At 34.8% G+C, this 25,104-nt stretch overlaps 1 protein-coding gene across 3 annotated transcripts in view; it reads left to right on the top strand.

Annotated features, from left to right (window-relative positions):
• Positions 1-25,104, top strand: part of FSTL5 (follistatin like 5) — a 663,363-nt gene that overhangs the window by 594,958 nt on the left and 43,301 nt on the right. For all 3 annotated transcript variants that reach the window (XM_077752758.1, XM_077752759.1, XM_077752760.1), the window contains 3 exons: positions 2,777-2,926; positions 12,504-12,611; positions 18,808-18,932. In XM_077752758.1, the coding sequence (XP_077608884.1) occupies positions 2,777-2,926; positions 12,504-12,611; positions 18,808-18,932 (383 nt within the window). The remainder of the gene's footprint in view (positions 1-2,776; positions 2,927-12,503; positions 12,612-18,807; positions 18,933-25,104) is intronic.

Below are 25,104 nucleotides of genomic sequence, written 5' to 3' on the forward strand. Positions count from 1 at the left end.
GCTTGAATACTTGCCAGAGACATAACTAAGATTACAAATGAAATATAGGGAAGATCTTTCTGAAGGCAAAGGAAAATGGACAAATCTGTGATTAGAGAGAGGGATGAGAGGAGGGGATAATGACAGACACTTACTGAGTTGGATGCAAAGAAAATGGAGGTGCTTATGACAAATTACACGTGTCCTCACCATAGATAAGAGAAGATATGCTGAGAGGGGGTGTTTGAGGACGAAGAGGAAGGGGAGGTGGGAATTTGGAAATTTGAGGGAAATGTGTTTTCAATAGACAGTCAATACAATCAATAAAAATGGCAAAATATAGAAGACAAATGCATCTATCCATCTATTTGCCTACTTAGGTTTAGCAATCAGGTATCATCAGCACTGTTTTAATTGTTAAATCCAAACTTCTATCATCACTAGAAACATGTCTTGTTTGCCTTTAAAGTTTTGGAAGAGGATAATGCAGACACAGGAATTATGTATTATTAAATATTAAAATGACCCAAGGGGAAATAGATAAGTTCTAATTATGAATTATGAATTGTCTTTTTCTTATTGGCACTCATCCTTATTAGTTCAAATATCTTATTAGTTCCTTTTACTCTAAATAGTGGTAGATATTTCCATAAAAAGCGATTTAACTAAATGTCTTGATATAATTCCTGACAATTTTCCTCATGAGTGTGTATTATCTTAATTTTATTTTGCATCCTTGGGTTTCTTTGAGCTCTTCTTTTATCTCATTAAATGCCTAAGGCATGTGAAAAAACATTCCTCTAAAATTCCTATCCACAGAAATAAGTATTAATCTATGTGATATGAACAAATAAGAGTGTCTTTGTAAAATGGAAACTAATAGACTCTCATCAGAAATAATGGCATAAAGTGAAGCAAGGAAAACTCAGGGTGGCTGTCAGGAAACTTTTAATGGCTTTGTAAAAATGATTGCAAGGCTGGTCAGGGACATCTTATGGGCACAGCATACAAATAGGAGATAATTCCCAGCAGAGCAGTTTATTTTACTGTTGAATAGTTTTGCAGCAAACAAAGGGGTGGAAATTGCTCCTGGTTCAGCAGTTGTTCCGCTGACAGTTATGTGTCAGGTCACTCACACTTCCTATTATTCTGGCAGATTTTCTTGGTAGCTTTTACACAACAGCAAAGAATCTGTAAACAATTTCCCAGATTCAGAGCCTTTCATCATCCTTAGATCCCGCTTTCTTCCCACATCCTCATGCCTCTCAAGTACATATTTTATATAGTGCTTGATTCTCACAAATAGGTTCTTGTGAAAGATATTTAATGTACTTCTGAAGAAACATGTTTGGCATAGAAATTAATGCTGCAGTGAACTGATGAACGGAACTATAGTGGGCATGGGCTGAGGACAGATTTCTGCCTTCAGGGTTTACGATACCTGCTTAAGGGTTCCATGGACATGATTCAGGATGGCCCTGCTGGTAATCACTTTAGAATCATTATGGTATATTCTAGATAATGGAGTTAATCTCATACCTCCAGAACTACCAGAAGCATATATATGGATGTTTAGTTGTTTTTGGTTATGCTCTGCAAGCCTGGAAGCAGTGTACTGCTTTTTGTTTGTTTGTTTGTTTGTTTGTTTTTGTTTAAATCACTGTCATTACATATTCCTGGTGATTTGACCATACCTGACAACCTCTGGACTGAATTATTTTTTAATGTTTATTTATTTTTGAGAGACAGAGAGAGAAAGAGAGAGGAGGGGCAGAGAGAGAGGGAGACACAGAATTAGATGCAGGCTCCAGGCTCTGAGCTGTCCGTGCAGAGCCCAAAGCGGGACTTGAACTCACAAACTATGAGATCATGACCTGAGCTGAAGTTGGCCGCTTAACGGACTGAGCCACTCAGGCGTCCTTGGACTGAATCTTAAAAACTAGTGGAACGGTCAGGTCCTCCCTCAATCCGATCTGAAATTCTCTAAAGAACAAAAACAGCAGATCACACATTGAGCTTCTTATCCAAAGTGCTCTGGTTTTTACATTATTTTCTATATGTTAGGCATTCAAAAAATCAACCTACTATGTCCTAATTTATGGACATTTAGCACAAACTATGTAATACTCAACCAGAAAGCAGTTGTAGGGGAAAGAAGCAGACAGAATTAAAAAGCTTAGGCAGATTAAAAAATTTTATAAAATTTGATCTTGATACCATATTAGAAAATAAAATAAAAAATAAAATAGTTATTCTGAATAACTACTTATAATTTTTCTAAGATTCTTATTCTCCACAAATTAGAAAACTTTCATTCATTTCCAGTGGATTTGGAGGCTTTTGCAAAGACCACGGATATGCCATGGGGGCAGCCACAGATACTGTGATAACCTCTAACTCTACTTTGGTGTGACATTTAATGTCTGGCAAAGAAGCTTGAGACTGGGGGACTTGAGAGAAAACATTAAATGTATTATCTATATCTGAAGCTACTGACTTATGAATTAGGTAGTAACAAATGAAAGGACAATGTCCTATTAGAAATAAGTAATTAAGGGCTTGATGAAATTTATATTAAAGGGTTGTTCACATTGATTTATTTATACATTTAATGAGCTTAAATATGCACTCTATATTGTTTTATTTGATTCAACAGACAACTCTATCTCTCTGTGATGTATATATTTAACATTTGATGTTGAAAGTAGTAAAGCATCAAACATTAATTTTGTTCCTATATGCCATACCCATGTTATAATTTAAAATATTCATTTTTCCACTATTGTTTAAATTATAGGATGAAGTCTGTCCGAAAGCTGAAGAAGATGAAGTTCAGAGGTGTGTGTGGGCATCAGCTGTTAATGTCAAAGACAAGTTCATTTATGTTGCACAGCCAACTTTGGACAGAGTCCTTATCGTTGATGTGCAGTCCCAAAAAGTTGTTCAGGTATGAATGATCCTGCTTTTGAAGGTGATCTTTTAAAAAGAAATATTTCCTTTTATGTAATTCTTCACCAGGTGGCTTGTACATCGCCATTTGATTGTCTTTGCTAATTTACTTCATTACTTGGATATCTGGGAATGTATGCATTTTCTGCAAAGTCTCCTTTCATTCTGCTGCCTGAGCTTAATGAATTTAAAAAAACAAATTTTCTTATTTTAAAAAATTACATTCCATAAATGCATCATAATACTAACATGACTATTTCCACAAAAATGAACCTAAGAATTGCTTATTCTGTTTAGAGCAAGGAGAGTTCCAATCAGAGGCTAATTAAGGTATTCCCAGTTACCATTCCAGAAGCATTATTATCTCTTTCTTATTTGATTCTTAACAAAAGCCAAGATAATTGTAGACTTTATTAGATAATAGTAATTTAGTAGGTTTTACTAGAGTAGTAAAACAAGTCAATAGGTACATAAGTCAATTACAGAGAAAAAAAATCCTATTAAAATTTTCATGGTCATGGTTATAAAAAACCATTCTGGTTTGAGACCCCAAATGTTTCATCTTCTGATTCTTCCAAAGTTGTTAAACTTAGGCAATCTATTTGTACTCCATTGCAGAACAGCAAAGGGGAGGTACTGGATTTTCCTCTAAGTAATTTGGTTCCAGTAGCTGGGCCCTTGACTCATGATCTATTGCTTCATAGCTCAAAGGAAAAAAACTTAAAACAGCTTTATTGGGTATATCTAATAATGGGCTTAATAATTATACATATCTCATAAATTTATATTTAGGATTAACTCAATTAATTTAAGGGGAGTACAGGTGATGCAGGAAGTATGCTAAAAAAATAAAAAAACAGTAAAGTTGGTATACCAATATTGACATCAGACTTTAAATAAACTTTAAGAACAAAGTATTAATTTAAAACAAGTTACTCGATAATGGTAAAAAGTTAATTAAGAAGGGCTCCTGAGTGGCTCAGTCGGTTGAGCGTCCGACTTCGGCTCAGGTCATGATCTCACGGTTCGTGGGTTCGAGCCCCACGTCGGGCTCTGTGCTGACAGCCAGCTTGGAGCCTGGAGCCTGTCTCCGATTCTGTGTCTCCCTCTGTCTCTGACCCTCCCCTGCTCACACTGTCTCTCTCTCACTCTCAGAAATAAGTAAAACATTTAAAAAAAAATGAAAATTTCCATACAGGGTACATTCAGCCTTGTATTCTTTCGGCTAGAAATATTACTTATTGAAACCTACTGTTGACTATAAATATCAACCTAAAATTTTAGATATAGAAATAAAAGACCTTTTTAAATTTAAAAGTAAAAATTATTTTTTAATTTAATTATGTTTATTTTTGAGAGAGAGAACACGAGCAAGGGAGGGAAAGAAAGAGGGAGAGAGAAAGAATCTCAAGGAGATACTGTACTGTCAGCACAGAGCCTGAGGTGAGGCTCTATCCCACAAACCTTGAGATCATGACCTGAGATGAAATCAAGAGTCGGGCACTTCATGAACTGAGCCACCCAAGAGCCCTGAAAGTTAGACTTTCCTATTTTTTTTTTAAATTTGTCTAAGTTCTTGCTTTCAAAATCATGTATAATTTCAGCCTGTGAACTCTTTAGATAATGAGTTCCATACGTTTACTACCTGCTGGGTGAATGAACACATTCTTATATTTGTCTTAACATTACCTTGGCAGTATATAAATTTTATTCCTCAAAAGTACATGCTTAAAGGTGAATTATAAATACCCTAGTCATTCTATTTTTATACTTGAAAATACTTCATCTCTTAGGATTATAAACCCTTAAGGTTTGCCCAATTTAAAAGCAACATGATAGATCTTACAGACTTCAAGACAATATTGAACCCTCTGTTTTATAAATGAATAACCCAAGTAGTTCAAGTTTTAAAACTATTTGAAAAAACATTTCTAGCTACTTAAAAGATTAAATTAAATAACAACAACAACTTTTTGATTTAAAGCTGTATTTATATCCAAGGACAGGACACACTCAAAGTCAACTGCAAAGCACAAAGTTAATTTTATAAAAAGTAAACCATCCCTTTCTCATTCTGACCACTTTTCTCAACTGAGCCTACTGTTGAAGTTAGTCTGTTTTGCATCCAAGGAAAGTTATACTTCCAGATTGTGTGCTGTAGCTGTTTATTATTTCTTTCAAATCTGAGTATATTATACAGAAACATCTAAGAATATTACTTATAACAGAAAGTTAGTTCATTTTCTCCCAAACATGATAAAAAATACCATAGAATTTTCCATAGTGTGGATATAGAAATGGAGCAGTGAAGTTCAAAATCAATCTTAAAAAAAGAAAAGAGAAAAAAATACTACTACTCTTATTTAAGTTTAATCTTTTGAGCTTTCTTTTTCAATTTAATTAAAGTAGATCCCTAGTGTTTTACACTGACCTTATCTAAGAAATCATATTTCTGACTTTTTCTTTTGCCTGCAAACACCTGCAAAAGATTGCGTGGATTGGTATTAAATGTGTATTTTAGGATTAAAAATCTAAAAATTTTGAACAGCTTTGTTACATCTTTTTAATTAAAATAACAAATATTTTCTTGACAACATAAGATTTTATAAAATTCATGATAGAATATTACCATTGGGGTCTGTTTGTTTTCAGTGTATGCAACAATATCATTTCTTTCTGCTGCTTAAACAGTAAAAGGTCACAATTTTTTAATAGAATTGTTGGTGTTGCTTTAAACATCAAATGTGTTTTCATAAGAACACATGAAATTTTAAAAAGAGTGGCATACAGGTAATATTTGGCTGTATAAAAGATTGACTAGTAAACAATTGACCTCATTTTGTCTTCTGTGGAGCAAAATCAGGTTCTGCTTGGATGCAAAAGTGGCTTGTGACACCTCAGGAGTATTCTTAAGTGTCGTCAGCAGTCTCCTCTAGCCATTAGCACATTATCTTGAGAATCGACATCATTAGTTTAAATTAGGTTCACTTAATTAGCCAGCTGGTACTCTCCTTGTCAGACTGATAAACAAGCTGTGCTTCACTGTTTCTTCATGTCAAGACTCAACCCCAAGTTTTATGTATCTTGGTTGCTATTATCAGTATTTTGTCCTTACAAAATAAGCCATCTTTATAGAAGTTAATGCAATTGGTCCATGACCAGTATAGCATGTATTTTAGATTTTTTATATTTGTCTCACTCCCTCAAGAAATACTGATAAATTTGTAGGTATGTTTGGGATTGTGAAGGAGTTAAGGTTTGTAGACTATCAAAGAGAAAAAACAAACAAACCCTTACAGTGTAAGTAGATTATATCCTTAAACGATGTTTTAAAATATTAAAGAAAAATATGTTATCTATATCTTTATAAAGTTACAAATAAAACCTTTTTATTATTATATTATATAGTATATTTTAAGCATTTTAATAAAGTTATAGGGTAGGAAGTTAATTGAACATAATATAACACTCAAAATGGTACTTCTATGGAAAATTAAGAAATATGGATTCTCAGATCTGAATATGTAGATCATTGCTATTAATTAATTACAATGACAACATATTGTCATTTTAAAGATATTTCTGAAAATCTTTAAAAGATCAATTCATTTTTGGAAGTAGGATTGTGATTTAATTATCTGAATATCAGGAGGCCAAGCAAAGGCTACTATGTGCAGAAAATCATACTGTTTATAATATGGGAGAAAAATTTCCAACCTAGTGTATCATAAGCTTTAATTTAAACAAAGTCTTACACAGGGCACCAGGGTGGCTCATTCAGTTAGGTGTCTGACTTCAGCTCAGGTCATGATCTCCTGGTTCGTGGGTTCAATTCCTGCATCAGGCTCTGTGCTGACAGCTGAGATCCTGGACCCTGCTTCAGATTCTGTGTCTCCCTCTTTCTCTGCCCTATCCCATTCACGCTCTGTCTCTCCCTCTCTCTCAAAAAGAAATAAACATTAAAAATTTTTTTAAACAAAGTCTTAGGGAATCGTTCAATAGACATAAACTGATTTCATTTGTTCAATTATGGTGGGGATTTGAATCACCTGGTACAAATAAAAATCTCATTTCCATAGGCTTCTCACAGCAAAGGTTGAGAGCAATTTTCCTAGTAAAATAATATCAGTAATTAAATACAAATTTATACAAAGTAATAAATGAGCATTCTATATAGGTTAGCTGTGAGGTAAAAGATGAATACGTATACATTTCTTTCCAATCATATATCCTTGAACATTGTTTTTCAACTTATATCTTTTTTTTTTCTTGGTAAGTGGTGACTAGCTGCAGAAAAAAATATATATATATACACCAATGGTCTCCAAAGTGAAATATGTGCAGCATAAAGCAAAGAAAGATGACAAGTTGTGAGAAGGGAGGACTAGGATGTCTTTTTATCTTAAAAAAATCATATTACATTTTATAGACATTTAACACATGGATGGGCCAACGTGGGAGCCCTGAATTCATCTCTGTGTTGAATAGTGATGTAAAACACAGTGGACATGAGGGCACCTGGAGAGGAAAGTGGGAGTTTCACAATAAGGAGGGATCAATCTTGGTACTTTAGTTCAATTTTATCTGTACAAAGGGGATAATGATAGTGCATACCTCGTTGCAAAGACAGTTACGAAGATGAAGAGAATTGTATTTGTAAAACCTTTTTAAAACCTTTTTAAAAACCTTTGTTCATTATAAGCATAGCACAGAGTATAATTGTCTTTCTTAAATAAAATAATAATGATTATCTTACAACATTTTGGAATGTTGCTTAATTTTGCAATTTTGTCTCCCCAGTTAAGTAGATTTAGAGGTCCATTAATTGTGTGTTGAGTACCGCTATTTACAAGGCATTGTTCTAAGTGCATAGGTCATATCATTGACTTACACAAACACAGTCTGCTTTCTTGGAACCTACCTAGAACCATTGGATGAAAACAGATATGAAAAATGGGAATACTAAAATGTAAAGGACATAGTGTATGGTGAGGTGGTAAGTGCCTCGGAAAAGGTAAAATGGTAGCGCAGGACTAGGTGGGGCGGGGCAAGCTAAGGAGGAGCGCACAGGCACAAAGTGAAGGCTGCCCGACAGTATTAGGCAGGGCGGTCAGACTGGCCTCACAGAAAAGGTGAGTTCTGAGCAAAGGAGGTGCCGAGGAAGCAGACACTGAGCTATTTGGGAGTCCGTTCAAGGGAAAAGCCCTCCAAAAGACAGACGTGTGGCTAGTGTGGTGGATGAACAGCCGGAGGCCAAGAACACCTTGATTGGAGGAGTAGGTGAAGGAGTCAGAGAAAGAAGCGGGAAGCGACAGGTCAGCTGGGGTCTGTTAGTCGTTCGAAGGACGTTTGGCTTTACTCGGAGGGAAAGGAGGAGGCACTGTGGTGTTTTGAGCATATTAGTGTCATGATCTGTCTGATAGTTAAAAAAAAAAATCCTCCCGACAAATCTATTGAGACAGTTGGTGAGTATAAAGTTAGATGTTAGAAACCACCTGATGAGGGTCAAGAGGATAGAGTCTCTATTCTTGTTGGTAGCAAGGCACGTGCTGCAGAGGTCAGTATTTAGAAGGCAGATGGAATCCTGTTTCCTGAGAATGAGGGGCATGAGAGAAAGAGGGCAGAAAAAGATAATAGAATATTTACAATCCTTTTCATAAAATGTGGAGAAATATTTAAACTATTTTATAACACCTAAGTTTACAGGTTTAATTGTAGATGAAAAAAATTAAGTACCAAATATAGTGTCTTTCTCTTTTACAAAGGCTAATGGTCTAAACTTACTCAACATTTAAAGTAATCTCTAGGTCTTTGGTGCCGTGGCTTAGTTGGTTAAAGCGCCCGTCTAGTAAAGTAATCTCCAGCATATACTAGAAGGTATTTTGTGAAATTCAATACACGCAATTTATTCCTTTCAAAGGTTGACGATATAAGTAAGATAAGTATCCATTTTTTGGCTGAAAATTGGGTATGGCAAGATTAGCTTGAAGATAGTTGTTTGGAAATATTTCTGTCATTGTTACATGATTTTGTTGCTGAAAACCATGTAAATGTTCCCTCTGTAAAATGTGTGATATCTGCACACTTGAAATGTTGTAAACAGAGTTTTTCCCTTAGAGTTAAACATTTTCCAAATAAAGTATATCAGATGGGCTTTTCTTCATTTTGATCCACATATCTCTTTCCATTTTGGTGAGCTTTTATAACCAAATACCAAAGTAAATTGAAGAGAATTGAATACGAAACCTTTGAAATTCTGAAAGGCAAAATGTTCAAAAATTTTGAAGAGCATTGAGCAGATATTTTTCAAACTCTGAAGCTGTTTTAAAAATTGATTGATATTTTTCTCCTTCAGATACGTATAGCTTAATTTACTTGAAGGCAATTATTCATGGACTGTTTTTTGACATCTCCAGAAACATATTCTCATAAGTCTCTGCCTTCTCATTTATAAAATAGTCTCTGTCTTCCCATTATAAAAATATTCATACTTAAAAGCTCAATCAGGGGCGCCTGGGTGGCTTAGTCAGTTAACAGTCCAACTTTCCGACTTTCGCTTAGGTCATGATCTCGTGGTTCGTGGGTTCGAGCCCCGCGTCGGGCTCTGTGCTGACTGCCAGCTCAGAGCCTGGAGCCTGTTTCAGTCTGTGACTCCCTCTCTCTCTGACCCTCCCCTGCTCACGCTGTCTCTCTCTCTCCTAGAAAAAAAAAACACCATTAAAAAAAAAAAGCTCAATCAAAGCATCACCTCCTCCCCCCCTTATCCTTCATCCTGCTTTGTATTCCTTCCCCTGAACCTTCATGGCATTTGGTTCTTATTTTTATTTTTGCCACATCATTTAAGATTTTTTCACCCTCTTGTCTACAAATTCTTTCAGGACAAACACTGTGTTTATTCACTTTCTCTTCTAGGTCTCAGATTCTTCATTTGCTAAATAAGGGTACAATATCTCAATGAGGTTAATTGTCATGAAAATGACTCTAGTTCGGTTAGCTTTTCTGATGGTAGTAGTAGTATTTCCTGGCACACCCTAAGCACTTCATATTTACTATGTTACCAAATATTCAGAACAACCCTTTGAAGTAGCTGTGATTACTGTCTCCATTTTATCAGAGAGGAGACTGAACCACAGAAAAGCTTAGTAACTTATGAAGGTATTATTATTCTTCCAACTTCAATGAGAAGGCTGAAACTTGAAGTCAGCTTCAGAATGCATGCTCATAAACATGGAGTATTACTGCCTCTCACTGATTCTGCCTCTCACTGATAAATGTTTACACTGTTTATACAAATGGTACTGCATATATGTGGGTCTGTGGGCTTCCTTACACCTTCAAAAAAATAAAATAAAACAACAACAAAAAACAAAAACAAAAAATGTTTTCTATACATGAGGCAAAAATAGGAAGGCAACATACCCACACACTCACCGTCAGGAATTAAACTATCAACTAGGAAGAATGATCTTTCATGTGCAGGGGAGTTGCCACATTGGGGATAAACACAGACTCTCAAATCTCATCTCTGCTGATCACCTGCTAGATGACTACTGGTAAGACCGAGTCTCCATTTCTTCTCCTGTTTTATGTGGATATGAACATAACCCATGGACAGAACCTTATGAGAGCTTGCAAAATGGAAATTTTCATTTAAATTGTTCCTTAATATTTCAAGTTATCTAAACATCTTTGCTCTTTGTGTAACTGTATCTTAACAGTTAAAAAACAATATGGCCTTTCTTAGTGTTGCTTTTGTTGCAATATTGAGCCATTTTATCTTTAATAGTTTAAAGATCTAAAGATTATTCCAATTTAAGCCACATGCAAAATAGGGTAACTTATAATCACACATAAATCAAGTTTTAAGTATAAAGGGGAAAATATGAAAAATCAAAAGACTCTTATTGCTTTGTTATTGGCGTAATGATTAATGATGACACTTTTGCTATGTATGCATTGAAATTATCAATGAGGATAGAAAAAATTGAGATGAAACATCTGGCATTCACTTGATTACAATTAACAAAATGCCAGACTATTTCTTAAGTAATAAAGCCATTTAATTATCCCAAATAACATCAAGTCTGGAGATCCTTTTTCTAGGTTTGTGAAGCAAATCAAGATTGTTATGGAGAATTCAGTCTCCTTTCATTTTTCTCTTGCCAAATCCTCCAACTATTGTGTGGCTTTTCCTTCTGAAGCTTACTGTTTCATGGCCTCAAAATGACTTTGGAAATTAAGGCTTACTGTTCTCATATAACAGCATTCAAAGCAGAAAGAAAGAGAAAGCGTGTCACAATAGCAATCTCAAAAGTCATTCATCACTTTAATCCTTACCATGTATAAATGAGAATATACCACGTGCTCACAGTAGCCTCTAGAGAGCCTGGGAATCTTCACACTTGTAAAAGAGGAGTAGGCTTCAATCTCTGATGCTCACCAAGTGGGTGAGCTCACCTTCCCTGAGAACATTGGTGGGCACCAAACCCCAAAACATAGTGTCTCTTTTAGCCAGGAAGAAAGTGATGAGGACACTAATACAGACATCTTTAAATAGGTATTTTCAGAAATTAAATAATTACTTTAGTAATCCAAGAGTATTGAGAATTTTAAATAGATAAAATGCAGGGCAAGCCTTTAGAAAATAGGTACTTTGGTAAGACTAAATTGCCAACATGTTAGCTAAAACATGAGCCTTCACACATTCAACCACAGCAGTAGTTTACCTCTAATCCACCGAGGACAGGATTGCATTAGGAACTAAGACTTGGGAAATTCTCTAAGGATATTCAGCAGAGCTTTTGAAAGAAATGCTTTCTAAATTGAATAAAGGTCGTTTTATTGAATACAATTTGTTTAGTGCTATAAAATTAGAAAAAAATATGTAAGGAAACTACTACAGGAAATTACTTGAAAAAGGTGTTAGTTTGAAATATAAATAGTTTGAAATTAAGGTGAGTGAAATAACTTCCTGGCAGAAATTTGTCTTCTGGAAGTTTTGTTTTAAGTAAGTGCTAAATATTATAAATATTAGCAGAAAAATGCATTTACCATATCAAGTATGTTAAGAAAATGCTTTTACTTCTTTCTGTGGTTTAAGATTACTCATTAACGAAACTAAATTAGGTAATCTGTCATTAGAGTTACAACCCGTATATCAGATTGTAGGCATTTTAGCATTATAGATGACCAAATCCCATAACCAACATTAGAATGAAAAAAAAACAAAAACCTAATAATATAAACATAGTTCTTACCTGTGTTCAACAACTGAGTAAAATACACACATTAATCATTTATATATCTTGAGTTTCTAAATAGCTTCTCTATGACACACAATTTGCATCGGTAATGAAGGAACTTAAGACTACATGAAACTGTGCAAAAAATATGCTTGGGTAAAGTATCATATTTACAAATTAATCAAATAAAGGTTTAGAAAATTAGATAATTGACAACATAAATGTTTAATCTTACATCTAAACTCTAGTGTTTTTTTTCATAATTTCTGGCATAGTTTTAAACTAATAATATTTCAGTCTGAAAACATTTTTTTCAACTCCTATTTATTACAGGCAGTGAGCACAGACCCTGTGCCAGTTAAATTACATTACGACAAATCACATGATCAGGTTTGGGTACTAAGCTGGGGCACCATGGAAAAGACTTCTCCAACATTGCAAGTAAGTACATTTCAGTGTATTTGAGAAAATGATGATTTTTAAGCCTTTACATATCTCATTGAGTATTAAAACTATTTAACAATGACATTCTTCCATCTGAGGACTATACTAAATCACATCTAGGTCTGCACAGATAAGGGAGGAGGAAGACAATACTCAAGTACCTTGTTTGGATTGGAAAATACTATAGATCATACTTATCAAAGGTTAGATTTATATGCAAAAATAATAACCAATGATGACAAAACTGATGCCATTAGGAAGAAAAAAGTCATAATTTTCCTTTCAGCGATTACCTTCCTCCTTCCAATTTTCATGAGAATTTTCTTGTTTCCATCTCTCTTTCAAAATGAGGCATGTGAGAGAGAGATCAAGAGAGTTAGAAGATACATTTTCATTTTTCTCCAAACAGTTAGTATGTTATCTGAGCACAGACTTATTTCTAACTGAGGAATAAGTGGTATAATCTTTGTGGAATTTGCTTACACTTTAAAGTTGTTTATACAGAACTTAGTAGAGAAAATATATATATATATTTTGACAATGTCTCTTTGGCACAGTCTTTCAATTTTTGGCATGACAAGTTTAACAGAAAACTGAGAGGGAACGAGAAAGAACATTTGGCCCTGGAAATGTGTTTTATCTGTTTCTCAAACTGCCTTGTGATTATAGCACTGCTGTGAAGATTCCTCTTCTTACAAAGTCCTAAATCATTAACCTTTGGCCAGTTTTCACTAAGTCTATTAAGTGCAATTTTTTTTTTTTTTTACTTTTAGTCGGTTGTCACTACCAATACTTTAAATGTTTCTGAAGTAATTTTAGTTTTACAATATTTAACTACAAAAGGCAAGTTTACTGAAATGAAATATTTTAAAGGAACTATCAGAATGATTGTTAATTTTATATTTCACTAGAAATATGTGTCATAGGTAACATCTAACATATAATAGTTATTCAGTTATCTGTTGTGGCAAATCAAATCACCCCAAAATTTGATGTTTCAAACAGAATTAAAGAATGACTTATTGGGATGCCTGGATGGCTCAGTTGGTTAAGCTTCTGACTTTAGCTTAGATCATGATCTCACAGTTTGTGGGTTCAACCCCCACTTCAGGCTCTATGGTGACAGCTAAGAGCCTGGAGCCTCCTCTGTGTCTTGCTCTCTCTGCCCCTCTCCCAATTGTGCTCTATCTCTTTCTCACTCTCAAAGGTAAATAAACATTAAAAAAATAATGACTTATTACTCATAGTTCTGTGGCTCAAAAATCTGGGCAGTTTGTGAGCATGGTTAAGGAACACTCAAGTGGCTGCCCTCATCTGATTACAGTAGCTGGATGGCTCAAAAAGGTCTCACTCCCAAGTTTGCTATGTGATACTGGTGATTAGCTGGGTGGCTTGTGTCTCCAGCATGTGCCTATTCATCCTTTAGACTGGCATCTGGCAGCATGATGGTTCCAGGTTATAAGATGGTGGAACTTGCAAGGCTAACTAAGATCTAGGTCTTAGAATTCACAGAGTCTCTTCTACCATAGCTTTTTGCTCAAAGCAGGGCATATACTGGCCTCGATTCAAGAATTTAAAGTAACAGAGCCAGTCTTTTGGTGGAAAGAGTACAATCTTTATTGTGGACTATTGTTTGGCTGATCTATGACAATATGGTAATATCATCTAGTTATTTGATATTTTATCCTTAAATCTTGACATGATAGAACAGGCCAATATATATTATTTTTTTAAAAAAATATTCTTTTGAATTATTTTAATTCTATTTACCTTTAAAATAAAATAAACACAGCTTATAAAGTTAATTTTTTTTCTTTTAAAGCTGTATATATTTTCTTTTTATACTTTCTTTAAGTCTTATTTATTAATTTTGAGAGAGTAAGAGAAAGAAAGAGAGAGAGAAGAATAATGACTGGGGGAGGGGAAAGAGAAAGTTGGACAGAAGATCCAAAGTGGGCTCTGTGCTGACAGCAGAGAGCCTGATGCGGGGCTCAAACTCACGAACCATGAGATCATGACCTGAGTCAGATTGAGCCATCCAGACACCCCAAAAGCTTTATATATTTTCATTATACAATATTCTTTAGAAGTGATATCTTCCCCTCCCTATTGGCACTTGCTACTTGGATAGATTAATAGATTTCTCAGTATTGCAATCCTTCCATAAGGCACGTTATGCAAACTCCTTTAATATCATAAAGAAAGGGGGAGGAAGGGTTTATAAAGGTGTTAAGTAACTCCCTACACATTATCTAGCCCTTTAAAAATCAGTTCTTTTTCTCTGAATGTCTAATAAAAAATATGCTACTAAGATTTAATGAATTTTTTAAATATTTGCTGGGTGGAGAAGGAAAGGTAAGTTCCACAGATGAAAATATGAAAATATAAAATAATATGTAAGAATTGAGCAGTACTCCTGAAATAGTACATACACTAAGATTTATTTGCATGAAGTAATATTTACACACATGCACATGCATCTATATATGTCTGTGACAGATTAGATAGATTGATAAATAGAGAGACAGGCTGACAGGAAATACAGGGTCTCTGGATCAGAGAACAGACCATTTCTTACTCAAGGAGCATATTTGTGTTTACTCTCCATCCCCCATCCCCATGGGGTGATGTCGTGAGAGATTAATGTTACCCTGCATCAGCACAGTTGCACCAACAAGAAAAGGACGCTGCAATTACATGTGTCCAAGTATTTTCAAGACTGCTGGCACAATAGCCCATTCTCTCCTGTGAAAGATAGACATTATTATTTTTCTGGAATGCAAATCTTATCAGGATGGTACTCTGGAAGGTCAGTAAGACTCAAAAGAGTTAGGTCTCTACCTCTCTCAAGAGCAAGGTACCACCTTTAGCTTCCAACGCGCTTTTGCTATGTCACCATCCTTGAACCAACTGAGCCAGTGCCCTCTGCTCAGAAAGACTTGACTCAGCAGAAATGTCAACAGATTCATGGTTAATTGTCTCCCAACAAGATTATCAGGAAACATCTGTAAAGGAAATGGGATTTAAGATTTGTTTCAAAGGGGAAGAGACTTCCCTTTGGAGACATTGATTCACCAAACCAAAAACAAGGGCAAGGTCTGATTTTCGCTACAGTGTTCCTGTAGCATGTTGAAAGATTAGACTAGAACTAGAGAGATTGATGCCAGGTTGTGATGGCTGAGCAGTAACTTTTTGTCCTAATGCAATACTGATATCTTGAAGGTGTGCAAGCATTTTATCAAGGATCTGAAAGTCATATGAAAACATTTTGTTTTCATTTTTGACTATAATTAAATTTATACAACTTTGCCAATTATGGAAGCAAAATATATTATTTTCTGTGATATTTATAATTAATTAATAACAACTCATAAGCTGTCATAACTATAGGGTAAGTAAGACAGTGATTTTGCAATTAGTGTTCTCAGATGAATTCTCAAAGATTTATCATTATTATTTTTAAAGGTATTTATACCTTATGAAAATATAGGAAATGCTCTTCTGAAAGTCATGAGTCTGTCATCTACACAGTTTTACAATCCATATGTAATGTCTTTTAAAATGGGCAATAATTAGAGAGGAAATGTCCCAGGAAATGACTTGGAATAAAGTCTTTACGTCTTGCTATTGGCCAGGAAGTAGGCTGTAGCAAGATGGGGTGGCGGTGGGTGTTTGAAGCTGTATGTTATTACAGATAGAGAAACCAACAGCAGGATGCCATTAGGAATGAGCCAAGGATTGTCCCAAGATAGGGCCTGTTGATAAGGTGCACTGTGGATCAATTTGTGTGTCCTGGCAGTTAGTCATCTCAGTCCTGAATCTGGCATTCACCTTCAAATGCAGCAATAAGAAGGATCTAGAACCATTAGGAAACAAAGTCCAGACTGAGAATTAGGGAAAAGTTAGTTAATATACAGTATAGTCTTGGCTTCAGGAGTAGAACTCAGTGATTCATTTCTTACATATAATACCCAGTGCTCATCTTGAAGAGTGCTCTCCTTAATGCCCTTCAACCAGAGATGGTCTTATGGTTTTGAGGATGTGGGGAAAGAGGAACCTTATTGCATTGTTGGTGGGAATGCAAACTGGTGCAGCCACTTTGGAAAACAGTATGGAGGTTCCTCAAAAACTTAAAAATAGAACTACACCCAACAATTGCACTACCATGAATTTATCGAAAGGATATAAAAATGCTGATTTGAAGGGACACATTACACCTCAATGTTTACAGAAGTGCTATCAGTAATAGCCAAATTACATAAAAAGTCCAAATGTCCATAAACTGATGAATGGTTAATGGTTAAGATGATGTGATATATATCATGTGATATATGATGATATATATATATATCCATATATTTATATACACAGTGGAATATTATTCAGCAATCAAAAGTAGTGAAATATTGCCATTTGCAACAATGTGGATGGAACTGGAAGGTATTATGCTGAACGGAGTGGGAGACACTGTATTTTTTACTACCTAGGACTATGCCAAACACAAATGAGATGCTCAGTTATGCTTTGGCATAAACTATTTTTCATCAGCAATGTTGGGGGCATTGTAGTGTTGTTTGACTATTAAATTATGTGATGCCTCTTAACTGCTTAGCTGGCATGTAGCAAGCTCTCAGTAAATATTATTATTGCTGCCATCAGCCTGATTATTATTATAAGTACAGGAATTTCCTAGTATGCACCTCTATACAAACTAATGAGAAGAGTTCCATTCCCATCATCTCTGTGATCTTTACTAAAATCTTGTAGACATTATTATGAATAGCTAAAATTCATTGAAAACTTCCTCACTGACATTCATTAATAAAATAGGCATAGGACCTTTAAAGCTTTTATCAAATTCTTTGATAAAAAGACTCTCTCTTCCTCTGGGCACATGATGGCCTCCTTTTGGTTAGGTGAGGCCATATGATTAGTTCTGGCAAATGTAGTCTGTTGTAGGTGGAAACATTCAAGATAGTCTGCTGGTCCTTCAGCATGAAATACTAAGTGAAACAGTAGATACCCCACCAAACCTCTCAGGGAAAGTAATGGGTGTAAAATGAGATCTTTATTTCCCAAGCCTCTAAGGCTTTATTTTTTTTTTCTTTTTTCTTTTTTATCTTTTTTACCTAGTAACATAACTGAGCCTATGTCGACTATTCTGACAATCTATTTCATTTGGAAGACAATTTCTAGTGGAAGTGAATGAAAATATACTTATGTGAATGAAGACAACTTAGCCATTCAGAGAAAAAAATCTAAAGTGCTATTTACTTCTGTCATAAAAACCAAAGGCTCATTTTTGAGGGAAGAAAGTCTACTTAGGAGAGTCAGTCAACTGTTTAAAAAGTTTAATTTGGTGGCCATATGTAGAAAAGACTTAAAAAGGAGAAATAAAGGCAGAAAGTGCTTTAAAAGGCTGACACAGAACAATGGTTGTCCAGCAGGGACAGGAAAAATGTGGAGGTGCGAGAAATCTGAAGAAAGAACTGATAGAATTTGGTACAAAAAGGGATATGAGGAAGAAAAGAGTTTAAATGTAGTGATCTTTTCTTTAATGGACTATAAAAGTTTTCAAAACCAATTAACAATGAATAAAAAGAGGAAATGTCTTTGATCAAAACTTACTTGAATCTGTTCTTTTCAAAGTATAAGAGGAAAAAATTGAATATAATTTCATCCATTCTAAAGTTGCTAAAAGCTAAAATATTATGTATGATTTGTTTGAGTGTTTTCAGTTTTGTTTCCAGCTCTGTTCTATATTAGAGGTTTTCTATTCATCAGTTATACTTTCACAAAGCTGAATAAAGGAAGAAAGGAAGGAAGGAAGGAAGGAAGGGCAAGCTAATAATCTCATTTACATCATATGTATGCTTATTTTTATTTTTTTCTTACTATAGCAAGGTTAACACTTTTATAATACAGAAGTTGTTTATAATAATTTTATAATTTAAGCAGAAATTATTCAAGACAAATCTTTTTCTGTTTTTTTTGTTTATAAACACAAATCTCTATGTTGAAAATAATCAAACAATTACAAAATTCCAATTTGCTTAATGATATACTAATTTTCAGGATGGCAATAAAGAGTCAAAGAAATGACTGCTGATTTGTTTCATCTCTAAATAAAATGAACACTGATACTATTAAGGGAATGCACTGCCAATGTCTAACCATGATGTGCTCTGTTTAGGTAATAACCCTGGCCAGTGGGAATGTGCCCCACCACACTATTCACACCCAGCCAGTGGGAAAGCAGTTTGACCGAGTGGATGATTTTTTTATCCCCACGACAACACTCATCATCACCCATATGAGGTAAGTGCTAAAATGAGTGATCAACTTTTAGATTCCTCCCTAATTTAGATAAGAAGCCATAAAAACTAAAACCCATTTCTGTTATACAACAGATATACACATAATTGCACATGATTGATGAAATTTTATTTACTGACATTAGTAATGAATTTCCTGTCATGTATTTCTTTGTATGCTTAATAAGGAAGAGAATGTTAAATGATCAGTTGCATTTTTAAATCAGTTTTACAGTTAATATTTTTGGAAGCTATCCTTAGAATCTCCTTATTAGACTTTTGCAAAATGCTGACATTTGAACTCAGCATGATAAAAGAACCACTCTTCTAGAAATCTATTCAATGTATTATAATGACATTCTTATACCATTTTTGTCCATATAGAAATCAATATAAAACTGTATTAGGAAGTATATGACAAATTGCAATGAAAGGTTTGAGGTCCACACTTTGAGGAAACAAGTTGGTGTGCTCCATCTTTGTGTGTACTTCTAAGAGGAGGAAAAGTAATAACTTCTAATAACATCGCTCCAAAGTTCCATAGAAGTGGCTCAAATGCATAAAAGNACTCCATCTTTGTGTGTACTTCTAAGAGGAGGAAAAGTAAACTTCTAATAACATCGCTCCAAAGTTCCATAGAAGTGGCTCAAATGCATAAAAGAGGGAGATTGGATATGTCTGTTAGTGAATTTGAATCTAATATTTTGTTCTGTTTCTCAACTGAATCAGGTGGAAATGCTCCAGATATGTTATATGAGTCATTATTTGATTCTTCTGTATATTTCTCTGGTATTAAATTGGAAATTATCTTATTTAAGAATTGGAGCTCTAAGAATTCTGAAAGATTAGGAAATTCAACTTCCAAAAGTAAAAAAGGGGGATTAATAAATCAGAATTGTGGCTCATAGTCAGACACTACAGTTAAACTGTCATTTGCATAGTCAAGTATGTTTGCAAAGAGGTTAGCATATTTTTCAAGCAATTGACCATTACTTTCAGAGTGTCTATTATGTACTCAGCAATAAAGTGATTAAAAAATGTAATGGTCTGTTACAGTTATTACATGTTTTATGGAAAATAAGTAGAACATGTTGAAAATGCAGCATATTTTAAAAGTGTTTGTATCAAAGTCATAATTTTTACATTTGGCTATAAGTATTGTAATAATAGTTCAGACACACAAGAAATCAGCATATTAACCAAAAATGGTACCACTTGAGATGGTACCTAAAAATATGTTTTTATACTTACTTGATAAAGATACAATTTCATTTAATTGGCAATGAGTGTTATGATTAATTCCTTTGTTATTTTCAAATTATTGATAAATTATCACTAATCAGTAATTTAGTATATAAAACTTGCTTTTATTTACTCCATTTTCTATTATGCATTACTGTATTTCATATACTATTCTCAGCTTTGCTTTTTTTTTTTTTCCAAATACACTAATGATGGAATTATTTGGGACAAATATCCTGTGTCTATAACACTAATCAGGTTAATAGTGTACAGTTCAGGGTTTTCCTTTTCCCCTGCAACCAGTAAATTATTTCATTACGGTACGATAGCTACCAGGTCAAGAGTTTAACTTTGTCTAAATGCTGTAAGTACTATATGTAATTCTGGGTTTATATTTATAATTGCAAGATTACATTGCACAATTAAAGAATTGGTATACATACAGTCAGAACATAACATCTCTTTAGGGTCTTACTACGTAGTAGAGGTGGAGCTAATAATTAGAGGAGCATCAAATAATATGAACACATATAAGACAAAATTTTATTTTGGTTATTTCTATATATTATGACAAACACTGGAAAGCGTGCTTGAATGTGGAGAATAAGCTCAGGGATCCCCTGGGCTTATACCAATGGGTTAACAAGGCATAGAGAAATAAAAAGCCATAGGATGCCCACACCCGAATTTGGGTAAACATGATTGGCACCCCCCGAGAATAGGATGGTGCAAAGGCACCCCAAGATTAAAATGATACAGAAGCACCCTGCGAATAGTGGAGTGCAGAGCACCCAAAATAGAGAAGGAAAGGTAAAGGCCCCAAAATAGGAACAGGCAGAGGCGCCTGGGTGGCTTAGTTGGTTAAGCGTCCGACTTTCGCTTAGGTCATGATCTCGCGGTTCGTGGGTTCGAGCCCCGCGTCGGGCTCTGTGCTGACTGCCAGCTCAGAGCCTGGAGCCTGTTTCAGTCTGTGACTCCCTCTCTCTCTGACCCTCCCCTGCTCACGCTGTCTCTCTCTCTCCTAGAAATTAAAAAAAAAAAAAACAATTAGGAACAGGCATAAAGGATCCCAATACAAAGGTATATGAGGTAAACAAGATTAGGCATACAGGGCAAAAGTGCCCCCCAATTTAGTATTACAGCAGAAAGCTGCTTTCACAGGAAGGAAGGACCAAATTAGGTAGGCAGGTAATTTGGTGTATAGAGCACTGCACTTTGCTGCTATGCAGATGCAGGTGATTCTACCCAGTATGGAGCTAATTTACAAAAGAAAAGCTGCCCTGTTAACCTTGAAGTGTTTTGCCCTATCTGTCTTATCCCTGAGGCTAGCTAAGATAAACAGACCTGGCACCTCTTTAATGTCATTAACAACCATTTGTCCATCTGCCAGAAGCCGGGATTTTATTTTCTATTGACCCAAACCCCAAACACTGTATGTCTTCAAAACCCCCTTTCCCTCATGCCCATGAATTGATGTTCACTGATTCATTGTCTCTTTGTGCACGCCCATCATATTTGTAAGACTTCTGACCTTAATAAGTATGGGGTAAGGACCCTTATTTGGGGCTCTTGTTAGTCATCTCTCTCTTATTTTTTAATCCTGCGTCCGCTTTCTTGCTAGACAAGAAAGAACTTTAGACCCAGAGTCTACAACACTTGAGGATATTTTTAATCTTTTTTTCCTTTTAGGGATGCATAGTGAAATGCAAGAGTATTTTGCTTTACTCATACACGTACTAAATTATAACCCTACTTGCATATAGAGTCGAATTTTGATGAATGTGGATGGTTAGATTTTGTACTGCGGCTCAAACTCACTGTTCCTATTACTAAAGTGAAGATTAAGAATAAAAATTATCATACATTTCCAAAATCCAAACATTAAATATAAACTATTTTAACATAATGAGAATTTTGTCTATGTTAGGAAAATCTGAGGGACAGATATGATCTTTTCTCCTACCAATTTCATGTAACATATGTTTCTAATCAAATTTGGCATGTGTTTAAATATGTGTTACAAAGATTGATCTTTTTATAAATTGTCTTTTTTGGTATTTGAAACTATTTTCTGACTGTTGTACTTGGTATATATTTCCAGGCCAGGCAGAAGGTCTGACACATAATATGTGTTTAATTAATATGACTTTCCTTCCTCTGACCCCTCATCACATTAATCTACTTTTCTCTCAGATTGCTACATCCTCGTTGCAAATAATTTATATCTCCAATGTCTGAAAAGCTCCTGGACAAGTGTCAGGATTTTATATCCTAAGTGCCTAAAAACTTGTAGGCTCCTAATTCACATATCTCAGAGGAATGGAAATAAAGAAGAAAATACTACACTATCTCCTAAGCCAGAATGTGTATGGTTTGGAGGGAATTATATAGCAATGAAAGAACTGTATTTCTTACGTACTGGATTTCTCAGCATCTAACATGATATCAGAGATGCAACAAATACCACACCAAGAGCACATGAATTCTGTGGAAGCAATAAATAGGAGTAATAAGTACTTACATTTCTTGTCAGACAGATCTAAGCCTGAATGTCCCAGCAACACCATTTGCCATTGGCTATTGTGACCTTAGCTAATTTACTTCATTTCTTTCTAAAGACTGGAATGAAATAAAGTTTAAATATTATGTTCCCATAATCATTGTTCAGACTACTCTACTCATAATCTACAATGGTGCAGAGTCTCCCCTGCGAATACTTACAATTTTGCTAAAAGTCTCTATTTTTCCCTGCTTGGCTTCTTCTCATTCTGTTCTCCTTTTTTTTATTTTTTTATTTTTTTATTTTTCTTTTGTTAGTGTATATAATTCTCAAAATTGTTTAATCTAATCAGTAAAGTAAATCAAGACTGAGGAATTTAAGAGAACAAAAATTACTTTATCAATCTATATTAAAAAATAACCTTGTTGTTTAAAAAATAATCAGTCGGGGTGCCTGGGTGGCTTAGTTGGTTAAGCGTCCAACTCTTGCTTTTGGCTCAGGTCATGATATTTCAGTTTCTTGGGTTCCAGCCCCGCGCTGGGCTCTGCACTTGGCAATGTGGAGCCTGCTTGGGATTCTCTCTCTCTCTGTCTGTCTCTCTTTCTCTCTCTGTTGCTTTCCCACTCATGGTGTTTCTGTCTCTATCAAATTAAATAAATAAACTGGAAAAATAAAGAAAATAATAATGTCTCAATAAAATTTGGAAAGATGTTCACTCTTTAAGGCAGCTTAATATTCTCAGCACATTAAAAATCCTTGAGAGCTTAGGTTTATTTTTCCCCTTTTTAATTGAAGTATAGTTGATATACAAAGTTATATTAGTTTCAAGTGTACGGCACAGTGATTTGACAATTGTCTTGTGTTATACTCTACTCACCATGGTAAGTGTAATCACCATCTGTCACCATACATAAATATTACAATGTTATTGACCATATTCTCTGTTTGTAGTTCTATGTCTTTCACCCATTTTACTCATCCCCTTTTCTTTCCTCTCCCTCACAACCACCAGTTTGCTATTTGTATTTATAATTCTGTTTTTCTTTGTTCATTTATTTTTGCTGTTTAAATTTTACATATAAGTGAAATACTTGTCCTTGTCTGACTTATTTCACTTAACATAATACCCTCTAGGTCCATCCATGTTGTTGTGAAAGACTTCATTTGTTTTTATGGCAGAGTAATATTCCTGTGTGTGTGTGTGTGTGTGTGTGCGCGCGCGCACGTGCATATGTTTCACATCATCTTTATCCATTTTGAATTGCCTAAGGAATTTTCATTTCAGAAAACCAGTTTCCACTTAAAAAATATCTGAGGAGGAAGGCCTCATTCTATCCATTCATTCAGTTCCTCAGCTGAATTCCTTCCCATTCCTTGAGACACACAGCCTACGCCACATACAGTTGTTGTTGTTGTTGTTGTTGTTGTTGTTGTTGTTGTTGTTCTTCTTCTTCTTCTTCTTCTTCTTGTTTAATATTTATTCATCTTTCAGAGGAGGGAGAGAGAGAGAGAGAGAGAGAATGAGCGGAGGAGGAGCAGAGAGAAAGGGAGACACAGAATCCGAAGCAGGCTCCAGGCTTTGAATTGTTAGCACAGAGCCTGATGTGGGGCTCAAACCCACCAACCATGAGATCATGACCTGAGCTGAAGTTAGACGCTTAACCGACTGAGCAACCCAGGCGCCCCACAGTTATTCTTAATTTATCTTATGGAGTGAGACTTTATTAGTAAAAAATCCCCTTGGGGTTTTATGTGTTCCTGTTTTCTCTATAGAAATCAGAAGGGTACCTGAGCCCTAGGCTGGAGATAAAACAGTTACACCAATGCCATAGTATCTTTGATCTAGATCAAAATGGTCTTTAAACTGTTGAGTTCTGGTTACTGGACTAAGTTTGTGTCCCTGCCTTCCACTTTCTTGAATATGAGTGCTTATCCAGAAGATAAAAGAACTCCAGACCAGCATTCAGCCATTCTTTAAGATATGCATATGTGAGCCCTTGTTCTGAATTTAGTTTAGTTTAATGAAACTAAACTTCCAGGAAGATGACAGAAGGTATATTATAATCCTGTTTCCCCAAAGTTTCAACTACTTACTCAACTTCTGAAAGGGATTGACTAAATACTTAATGACTGAAAGTTTGTTCTTAAAAGTTATTAAAATCCTAGTATAGATATTTTTTATATATCTGAGTGTGAATTAGTTAATATCCCCTCCCAACTGTTCATGGAAAATTCAAATTACTTGATATGTAGTTAATAACACAGATGATATTCTGATGCTTTTTGAAACATATTGATTTAAATCTCTGTATATATTTTTTTGTTTTTAAGTAAGAGTAAAAAAATATATCTTATGTTCTATTAATATGCACAAAAATAGTTTCATTGAATATTTAATAAGGGATGTACTTTTCATGTTAGTAATTTATTGCAT

Source organism: Crocuta crocuta, unplaced genomic scaffold (genome assembly GCF_008692635.1).
Source record: "Crocuta crocuta isolate KB4526 unplaced genomic scaffold, BGI_CrCroc_1.0 scaffold346, whole genome shotgun sequence".
Taxonomy (NCBI): domain Eukaryota; kingdom Metazoa; phylum Chordata; class Mammalia; order Carnivora; family Hyaenidae; genus Crocuta; species Crocuta crocuta.